Source organism: Microtus ochrogaster, chromosome 10 (genome assembly GCF_000317375.1).
Source record: "Microtus ochrogaster isolate Prairie Vole_2 chromosome 10, MicOch1.0, whole genome shotgun sequence".
NCBI classification, from domain to species: domain Eukaryota; kingdom Metazoa; phylum Chordata; class Mammalia; order Rodentia; family Cricetidae; genus Microtus; species Microtus ochrogaster.
Window position 1 is genome coordinate 8,444,094 of NC_022016.1, and position 10,854 is coordinate 8,454,947.

Consider the following 10,854-nt stretch of genomic DNA (forward strand, 5'->3'; position numbering starts at 1 on the left):
AGGACAGGACTAGGCTCCCCATTTGCCAGTGACCTCGCCAACAAAAGGCCTACCTCTTTGCTTTAATTGTAGTAGGGTGATCTGCTCTCCTTATTGCACGCCCGTCCCCGCCGCTTGCATCTGCCTTTATGTTGGTCCCCGCTGCTTGCGTCTGGTCCCCCAAAGCCTCTTCCTGATTGTGGTGCCTCTCCGCCACCGTTCCTTCCATTCTTAACTGGACTTTGGGAGCTCAGTCCAGTGCTCTGATGTGGGTCTCTGCCTCTGCCTCCATCAGTTGCTGGATGAAGGTTCTATGGTGATATTTAAGATAATCATCAGTCTGATTACAGGGCAAGTCAAGATTGGCCTCCTCTCCTCTATTGCCCAGGGTCATAGGTGGGGTCATCCTTTTGCATTCTTGGGAATTTTTCTAGAGCCAGGTTTCTACTAACCCTAAAATGGCTCCCTCAATCAAGATATCTCTCTCCTTGCTCTCATCCCTGTTCTTCTTCCATATTGACCATCCCATTTCCTCAAGTTCTCCTCTCCCCTTCTCTTCTCCTCCTACCCTCTCCTCTTCCCTCTCCCCAAACCCCCATGCTCCCAACCCTGCCAGTCAATCCTGTCCATTTCCAATTTCAAGGTGGGTCTATATATATTTTACTTTGGGTTCACCTTAGTACTTAGCTTCTCTAGGTTCATGAACTATAGGCTCAATATTCTTTGTTTATGACTAGTATCCTCTTAGGAGTGAGTACATACCATATTCGTCTTTTTGGGTCTGGGTTATCTCACTCGGGATAGTGTTTTCTAATTCCATCCATTTACATGCAAAATTCAAGATTTTATTGTTTTTTTTTTTTTTACCTGCTTGCTGGCTAGAAAAGCCGAGGGAGTTGGGGGAGGGGCCTGGGATTTTGTCCCATCTGAGAGGTCCTAGAGAGTGGGGCATTCTGCCTTGTGGCTGTTCACTCATCTCTTAAGTCCCCTCAGTATTGAAGTAAGCTGTGCTTCAGAGTTCCACTGAGGTTTCCCATCCATGGTTTTTCTTACCCATGATCTTTCTAAGTACATGCTGTAGTTCTTGCTATAATCCTGACTTTCTGTGTTTAGTCCTATACCAAGAAAAATACCAGTAAGAAATAAGGACAAAATAAATTTGCAAACAAACAAAAGTTGAGAGAATCCATTATCAGTGCACTGTTACTATGAGAAACTTGGAAAGAAGTTCATTAGGTAGAAGGAGGTATATGTCCATGTCCTCTAGAAAACATGGAGAAAGTTCACAGATGCTCTGTCCATAATGGTTTCCAACTGGACACAGCCTGAATGAGAGTGAGTAAATAAGCTGAGGTGTATTCATACAGAATAATAGTGATGCATGATAGAGAACCAAGTGTTTGGAAATAAGCTGAGGTGTATTCATATAGAATAATAGTGATGCACGATAGAGAACCAAGTATTGTTAAGTAACAGGGCTCGAGTCTATGTTAAAAAGCAGGACAAAAATCAAGATCTAGAATCATTTATAGTGATTTAACTATAGTGAAATTGACCTGTGACCGAGTCATAGTAGTGGTTCTCTGGGGTAGGGAGAGATTATGATAGGAAGGGGCAGAGGAAGCTATTAGGATGTAGGAAACGTTGGTCTTTTCTCAATCTGGCTGATTCCACATGGGCACATATACATGTGAAATTCACACACATATCATTTATGTGATTTCTCCCTCAAGTTTAGAAGATTTTTCTTGTGGGTGGTGGTGGCTGATTGGTGTTTTTTGTTTGTTTTTTGAGACAGAGTTTCATTCTGAAGTTCATATTGAATTCAAACTCATGGCAGTCCTCCTGCGTCAGCCTCCCAAGTGCTGGGGTTACAGGCACGCACCACCCAATCTAGCTTGTATCTTCTGTAAAACATCCAGGCACCATCTCTTAGTTACCCCTCACACGAATGGAAATGCCAACAAAATAAAGCTATTGTTAATTATGGTTAGAGTGAGGCCAGAATGACAAGAGTTAAAGTGGGCAGTGAAGAATCGTATTCCCAGACTGAACAGTAGCCTCATGTCTTACATCTGCTTTCTTTTTCTGTCCATTGATTACAGTATAGGGTTCTTCTTTACATCAGTCAGCAGCAGCCAGTGACTGTTGCTACAATTCATCTCAACTTTGAACTGACGGTAAGAGCCCCTCATGCTGGAGTCACTAGCCCCTTTAGGTTTGTGGGAAAGATGGCCCTAAATATTCCTGGTAGGAAAAGATCCTCTGCTCAGACCTGGACATCAGTAAGCAACCTTTCAAAAAGGTCTCCTGGCTCCTTTTGGGAACGTGGACTAATGGGAGGCTGGGGAGGGAGGGGTCCTTCCTACCTCTCCGAGTCCCTGAGTCAGTCGTGCTCTGTGAGCTGCGATAGTCGAGTTACCCATGTGCTGCTCTGCTTGAATTACCCACACTTTTTTCTTTTTCTAGGTTCGGTCCAATAACTATAGCACCTTTTATGATGACCAGAGACAAAACTGGTCTATCATGTTTGAGTCAGAGAAGGCTGCTGTGGCGTTCAATAAGCAGGTAACATCTTCTTCCTCTTTGTTTGGAGTCTTCCTTACTTACGTTATGGCAAAACCATTACTGCTCTGTGTTATCAATGACAAGGTAAAGAACCCACTAAACTTACTGTGTTGTAGGAAAAGAATAGAAGTTTTTACTGAAATTGCCTGAGGAAATGTTTAAAGGGAAAAATGGAGAAATATAAGCTTATTTGATTAAACAGTTTTTTGCTATACTAGAGCAATGGTCAGGTGTTAAAATACTTGTTGCTGTGCAAGTGTAAGGACCAGAGTTCACATCCCAGCACTCAAATAAGTGGCAGACGAGTGTGGCAGAGGTGGATTCCCAGAGCAAACTGGTGGGTTAGACTAACAGAACAGGGGGCTGTGGGTTCAGCCAGAGACCCTGTCTCAGTAATTATAGCTATCAAGGGAGACATCTAACATTAATCTCTGACCTCCAGACACATGCAGCCTCACATCCATGTGTCCACACATGTGAACACATGTATACACATACCACACACATCTATACATGCAAAAATCCTTACCTTTTTTTGCTACACAATTTTCTTAAAAATACATGGTACCCGTAAAAGTAGCATTTCAAAAGACTTGAAATTTTAAAAACTCATTGTAGAAAAGCATCTAAAAAATCATTTAAGGGCTACTTGGTAAAGTGCTTGTCATGTAAGCATGAGGACTTGAGTTCTCTCCCTAGAACTGTGTAACAAAGAGAAAGTTAAGAGTGGTGGTGCCCTTAGAATCTGTGTACCCCCCCACCAAGCATATAACACACACACACACTCATGGCTTTGCTATCCAGTGTAAGGACCCAACTGTTTCTCTGTTCCTACAGCCATTTTTTAAAATGATCACTCAGAGGCTTATATTAATTATAAATGGTTGGTTTATTACTGGCTAGCCCTTATCTTTAAATTAATCCATATCTGTTCTGTGTATTGCCACATGGCCGATGGCTTACCAGTGCTCTAGCATCTCGATTCTTCAGCTGCTGCTTCAGTCTCCCAGACTCTGCCCTTCTTCTCCTGTATCTCTGCTTGGATTTCCTGCCTGGCTCTATCCTGCCTTGTCATAGGCCAAAGCAGCTTTATTTACCAACCAATGGGAGCAACACATATTCACAGCATACAGAAAGACTATCCTACATCAACCCAGAGTAACACATATTAACACATTATATTGCTTTTTAAATGTGTATAATAAGTGTAAGTATGTGTATTCCTTCAAGAGTTCTACATTTCCTGTATTTTATCTTTCCACCTCATGAAAAATTATTTAGGCCAGGCGGTGGTGGCGCACGCCTTTAATCCCAGCACTCGGGAGGCAGAGACAGGCGGATCTTTGTGAGTTCGAGGCCAGCCTGGTCTACAAGAGCTAGTTCCAGGACAGGCTCCAAAGCTACAGAAAAACCCTGTCTCGAATAAACCAAAAAAAAAAAATTATTTAGGACGCTTGTAATATGGATGTTCTCTGTTATGGTTTGAATGTGCCTTTCCCTAGGAGATTATTGAAATCTAATCACTGAGGTGATGATAGGAGGAGGTTAGGTCTTTGGGAGTTGATTATTAGGTCATGAGATCAGAGCCTCTGTATACTTACTTTTATTTCCTAGGCACATTGCTAAGCACTTTGTTTGAATTGGCCTGTCTAGTTTTCATAGCCACCCTATACGATTTGCAAAGCTCTTCTTCATTTTGCAAGTGGGAATGGGTAGATAGATATGTGGAGATTAAGTTAATTGCTGTAGGTCAGAATTAAGAACTGGCAATGCCTGGATCTGTACCCAGATATCCTGACTCCAATGCTGTCTTCTTAGGCACCTTGATTCCTGGCCAGATTACTAACTTTGGAATGGCTTACTTCTAAACTTGTTACCTGTTTGTTAGTATGCAGTTGTTTGAGGAAGAATATTAGTGGTGATTGAATGGGTATGTATGAAGCTTAAACCAAGCTGATGGTGCTCTGATTTTGACCTTGCAGGTGTGTGTGGCCAAGTGCAATAGCCATTCTTCCTTGGATGCAGTGCTGTGTCAGGATCTGGTTGCAGCAGAGGGTCCTGCAGTAGACATTGGAGATTCTTTGGAAGTAACCTATATAGGCTGGCTCCTTCAGAATCAGGTGCTGGGCCAGGTAAGACTTTATTTCCCAAATTCTTTCTGTGTAAGTGGCCTGCGACCTTCCATGTGCAATGGAAAGTGAACTCTGATCAGTAGAACCTTTGTGAGGGCTGGATCCGTGTTCAAAACTGCTTTGGGGCACATTCATGAAAAGCTCCTGTGCAGATGTGCTCAGTTCCCCACACCCACCTCATGTCTATCTAGGAGGGACACAGTTTCCCAAGGATAACTGATGTGTGTATCTTGTCCTCACTACCACTTTTAAACCTGAATATATCTTTAAGAAATAGATCTTATTTTTAAAACTTCTCACCATATTTCTTTTTCTTCTTAAAAAAGGCTCACTATGTAGCCCTGGATGGCCTGGATCTTGCTAGGTAGATCAGGCTGGCCTGGAGTTCACAGAGATCTGCCTGTCTCTGCCCTCTCCCCAGAGTTCTGGGATTAAAATCACACCACTGTGTCTAGCTACCATTTCCTTTTTAACAGACACTGTAAATATGTTGAAAAGTTTGTTTTTAATACTAAATTCTCAAAAGACAGAAAGAATTGTATGACTTAAGAAGTGTGAATGTGTGGGCCATAGTGGCATCAATGTTTAATTCCAGCACTTGGAAGGCAGGTGCAGGCAGATCTCTATGAGTTTGGGGCCTGCCCGGTCTACATAGTGAATTCCAGGCCATCCGGGGCTACATAGTAAAAACCTGTATCAAAAAAGGATGGTGAGCTGATTAAGTCCAGTTGTATCCCGGTTTGACCTGGACCAAATCTGTTAAACTCTTAGTTTTCCCATACAAGGAGGTTAGTAATCCTCATCCCAACTTCCTGGCAGGACTGTATCAGCACCAAATGAAAACATTTGTTATAGATGAAAAGGTGCTCAGCTGATGGTGCCAGAAGTGTGCTGCTCTCCAGTTTGGTAAATCCTTGTTCCTGGGACATTCGTTGTGATAACCTCCAACCATAATGTAGTCCTATCTTTTTAATTTCCTCAGAAGCTATGTGCCCATTATTATACCTGTCATTTCCTGTTAGTTGATTATCATGATTATTATTGTTTTTGAAACTGACTTGACTTTATTTATTTTACCAAATGACAGGTTTTTGACTCTACTGCTAACAAAGATAAACCACTTCGCCTGAAATTGGGATCAGGAAAAGTAGTCAAGGTAAAAGCCTGTTTTGGAATTTAGCTTAAATGTTGTAGTATGCCTAACCTGTCCTTAACCTCTAGAATCTGGAAATGCTTGTTTGAAGGGTAGGAAGGTGTTTTCTACACTGTTGACAATGGAGAAATGTTTGTTTCTTATACTGAAGATGAGTGCATTTGTTTTCTTGGATCCTCCTTTCTTTTTCCTCCTAAGGCTATGATGAAATTATTCCATTGTTCCCACAGCCTAATGGAGAGGTGGCACTGTTTCTTCCAGCAACTGCCATAATGCTCGCTTCTCATCTGTTTGATTTGGTGTAGCCTGAGGAGCGCCACTATGATTTGAGTTGGGAATTTTGCTTATCAATGAGTATTTTAGCGTATGATCAGTGTCATGGTGTTGGGAATGTGCTGGGTCTATTCATCCATGTGCAAAAGGTTTTTTTCTCTTCATTGCCTATGCCTGTTCCCTCCAAATTCTTTAGAGACTTTTTCTATTAACTAGTTAAAGCATACTCCTTGAAGTTAGACACATCTCATGTCCAGCATCAGCTTTATACCTACTGAGTGTGTGGTCTTTAATGCAGCTATTGAACCTCCAAAACTCTCTTTTCTTACTTAAGTGAAGGCTATGCCAGCAATCATGAATTAAACAAGCAGATGGAATTAAATAAGCAGGTGAAATTCTTAATCATAGCACATGGAAAGATGTGATTAATATGTGTTAGCTTCCATTCTTTTAATAGTATTTACTTCTGCCCCCCAGCATTTAAATGTTCGCCCAACTCCAGATATGCTAGCTTTTATTCCTTTTTTTAGTTTTTTTATTGCGTGTGTGGTGTATATGTGTAAGTTTATGTGTTTGTGTGCATGTTCTTTTTGTCTGATGAGTTTTTCCCCACTTCTGGTTTCTATAGGGCTTAGAGGATGGACTATTGGGCATGAAGAAAGGAGGAAAACGGTTAATTATCATTCCTTCAGCCTGTGCTGCTGGCTCTGAAGGAGTGATAGGCTGGACCCAGCCAACAGACTCAATCTTGGTGTTTGAGGTAGAAGTTAGGCGGGTAAGTGAAACTGACCTGTGTTACGCTTGTAAATCAGATATGAAGATACAGATTGCTTTTTAAAAATAAAAATGGCAGGGTAGGGAGGTTTGTTAAATCCTTACCTTCAGGCATGAGGTCTGAGTTCAGTTCTCAGAACCTACATGGACATGCTGGTAGGTGGTGAGTGTTAATAATGACCATATGTATTTGTATACATAGTCATATTTGCATATATGTATATATAAACACATACATAAGATATATATATATATATATATATATATATAGTCATGTGTTCATAGGAATTTCTGAAAGCTTTAGAAGAAATCTTGAGTGCTTTCTTTGAGAATGCTTTCTTTGAGAATGGACTTGGAGTTCATTGTCTTGTCTTTTTTTAGTGTGTAAAAGTCTTGACAGCTGCCAGGTGGTGGTGGCACACACCTTTAATTCTAGCACTTGAGAGGCAGAGGCAGGTGGTGGATCTCAGTGAGTTTGAGGCCAGCCTGATCTACAAAGTCAGTTCCAAAACAGCCAGGAATGTTACACAAAGAAACCCTGTCTTGGGCTGGAGAGATGGCTTAGAGGTTGAGAGCACTGACTGCTCTTCCAGAGGTCCTGAGTTCAATTCCCAGCAACCACATGGTGGCTCACAGCCATCTGTAATGAGATCTGGTGCCCTCTTCTGGCCATCAAGCATACATACAGACGGAACACTGTCTACATAATAAATAAATAATTAAAAAAAAAAGAAGAAACCCTGTCTCGAAAAACCAAAAAAAAAAAAAAAAATCTTGTCAGCCAGATGTGGTGGTGCATATCTTTAATCCAACATTTGGGATTAAAGCTGTCAGATCTTAGTGAGTTGTTTGTGGCCAAACTTATCTACTAATGAGTTTCAGACCAGCCAGGGTCACACAGTGAGACTCTGTCTTTGAATATCTATAATTTCTATACTAAAAATTTGGTTATTTTATAGTTCCTTCTCCCAAGTGACCTTGTTATTGTTATGTTTAAATGGTGTGCTGGTGACTATAAACTATAAAATATAGTACAAATAATACATAGGATGACTATATGTAGGTGGCCCTCCTGACGGGAGGCCTTTCTCTTTGCTGGGCCAATCTAATCTTCTTTCCACATGTCCCCCAGCTGCCTTTTTTATTTTTAAACATCTTATAGATTTTTCTTTGAGCTTGGGGAAATAAATTATGGGTAATGACAAACAACAAACTAGTTTAAAACTGTTAATACTGACTTGTAAATGTAACCAAAAGTTTTCTACTTTACCAGTAATCAAGAAATTAAAACTGAGCATAGTGGCACATGCCATTGGTCTCAGCATTTGAGAAGCAGAAGCAGGTGGATCTCTGTGAGTTTGAGTCCAGCCTGGTCTATAGAGTGAGTTCCAGGACAATCAGAGCTGCACAGTGAGACTCTGTCTCAGAGAGCGAGAGAGAGAAATTAGAAAAAGCATGCTGGAGAGTGGACGAGAGACCGGGGAGGGAAAGTGAAGGGGAACGGGGTAAGGAGGAGGGAGATGAGGAGAGAGGGTCTACTAAATAGACGTCACTTAAAAATGCCTTGTCATATCTAATATTTTAAATGCTGATTGGACAAAAAGCCAAGAGGACCTTGAGTTGGGAAAAAAAAAAAAAAGAAAGAAAAAGGAGGTCTGGAGAGATGGTTCAGTAGTTAGGAGCACTTCCTGCTTTCCCAGAGGATGCGGGTTCAGTTCCAGCACTCACATTAGCAGCTCATAACAGCCTGTAACTCCAGAGGATTCGTCAGTTACTGCTGGCCTTAGCAGTAACTGTGTGCAAGTGCTGCACATAAAGTCATGCAGGCACACTCATCTATGCATAATTTAAAAATAAAAATGTATTTTTAAACAAACAATTGGAGCCTGACAAGCATATTAAGTTGACAAAACTGATAATGATAACCCTTACCTAGCATGTTAAGGAGTCGAGAAAGGTTTATAGACTGCTGTGCCTGTGGACCAGTTCAGATTTTACAAAAGTGATTTAATAATTTATGCAAAACTTTTTAAAATGTGAGCATACTCTTTAAAAACATTTACTCTGTGTGTGTGTGTGTGTGTGTGTGTGTGTGTGTGTGTGTGTGTGTGTGTGCTATAACGTGCATGTGAGGGGCGGAGGACAGCTTACAGGAATCCGTTCTCTCCACTCTGGAGTATGAAAATCAAATTCAAGTTGTCGGTCTTAATGGGTAGTGCTTTTACCCACTTAGTAATCTTCCGGGCCCAGGAGTATACCTTTTATCCAATAATTTAACTTACAGGAATTTGTACTCAGGAAATATCTAAGATTATATGCAAAGATCTAGACATAGAGCTAGACATTAAAGCATATTATTTGTGACAGAAATAAGTCATCTATTTAAGTGAAATAGGTTTTTATAATAGCATGTATATTTATGACTTCTGTTTCAAAAATCCTTTAGAGACTTTACCTTGTAGATCATAGCAAGAAAGAGCATGATCTCTAAGTTAGACAAACTTTTCAGTAGCTGAAAGCAATGAAGATAAATATTTAGTGACATGGAAGTGCATTAATGTGTAAGCAGAACAGCCACAAAGCTATAGCCCCATTTGTAAAAGCACCTTTGCCCTCATTCATACACACAGATTGTAACTAACCATTTCCTTTGTCTTCTGCATATTGAAGGGTAAGCCTGTACATTCTGTTTCACCCCAGGTGAAGTTGGCTAGAGATTTTGGCTCTGATGGCCACAGTGTGAGCTCCAGGGACTCTGCAGCACCCTCACCCATACCTACTGCTGACAGCCTCTCAGGTGACACTGTTGTGACACCCACACCACTGCCTCTCAAATCTGGGTAAGACATTAGGGCCATGGCAAGCTCTAGTATTCTTCAGCCTGGTTCCTGAGATACAGTTTGAAACTGCAGTCAATTTTACATAATTGGAGAAAAAAATAAACAGGATCAGGAAAATGGGAAAATGCTGCATCAGTTCTTCTGACAATGGATTAACAGTCTGTGAGAGTGCTGTGAGAATATCTGCAGAACTCTGGGGGAAAGCTGGGCAAAGGGCATGAAGACAGAATGAGAAAGCAGAATGAATTTGAAAGATTGCTCAGCTTTGGTTGCCTTCAAAGACTATACAAATAAAGAGGAGTTAAAATTCTGTTTTAGCTATTCAGTTGAACATTTCAAAAGCAATGTTTTTAAGCCATCTTAATTTGGGTTTGTGATTATAGATTTTGTATTAGGATGTTTTATTTCATTTCAGGGAGCCAACTCTTTGTTCCAAATCTAACTCTCTCAGTGAACAGCCTACTTTAAATGCAGTAAGTACAATTCTGTACCCCTGAGCCCTGGAGTGCTTGGTTTTATGTGTCTAGTATCTGGTTTGAGAGCCACTGACTTAAGATAGAAATTAATTATTACAATATTCTTTTCTTCCTACTTGGAAATCAGCCAGTAGACATTAGCTTGTGCTTTTACATCAGTAGTTCTGAGAAAATGATCTAACTTTCCAAATCCTCAGTTTCTTTATTGTTGCGGTGGAAATAATTTTCACAGCCCCCCTTTACAGTTCTTGTGAGGATTGAAGATGCTCTAGAGCCCAGAGCGCAGAGCCTGCCCAAAGCCACTTTTAATGCGCAGTAGTTGTGGTGTTGCTAGGAGACTGGTGTGAACCCCACCAGTGAAGTGCAACTCCATCTTAGAGATGCCATGTATTCCACTAGAAATGGATCAGAGGATAACCCTTGGCTTTCTCTGTTCTTATTCTGTGTGACCTTGAAGAACTCACTCTAAGCAGGTTTATTTCTTCATATGTAAATTGACATAAGGAAATGAACACTTGCTGAGTTTTCAGTATTATATTGACATAAGTGCTTAATATGCATTGTTTATATTACACTAGTATAATTTTATGTTATATGTATTTTATCTTGGACAAAAATTCTGTAACTGCCACTACCACCAAAGAAAGTGTGTGTGCGTG

General features: G+C 40.7%; 1 protein-coding gene across 4 annotated transcripts in view; it reads left to right on the forward strand.

The window, feature by feature from the left end:
• Fkbp15 (FK506 binding protein 15) overlaps window positions 1-10,854 on the forward strand; it is a 69,509-nt gene that overhangs the window by 26,827 nt on the left and 31,828 nt on the right. For all 4 annotated transcript variants that reach the window (XM_005352634.3, XM_026782095.1, XM_013348231.2 and 1 more), the window contains exons 5-11: window positions 2,085-2,159; window positions 2,449-2,547; window positions 4,530-4,679; window positions 5,767-5,835; window positions 6,734-6,880; window positions 9,580-9,719; window positions 10,135-10,192. In XM_005352634.3, the coding sequence (XP_005352691.1) occupies window positions 2,085-2,159; window positions 2,449-2,547; window positions 4,530-4,679; window positions 5,767-5,835; window positions 6,734-6,880; window positions 9,580-9,719; window positions 10,135-10,192 (738 nt within the window). The remainder of the gene's footprint in view (window positions 1-2,084; window positions 2,160-2,448; window positions 2,548-4,529; window positions 4,680-5,766; window positions 5,836-6,733; window positions 6,881-9,579; window positions 9,720-10,134; window positions 10,193-10,854) is intronic.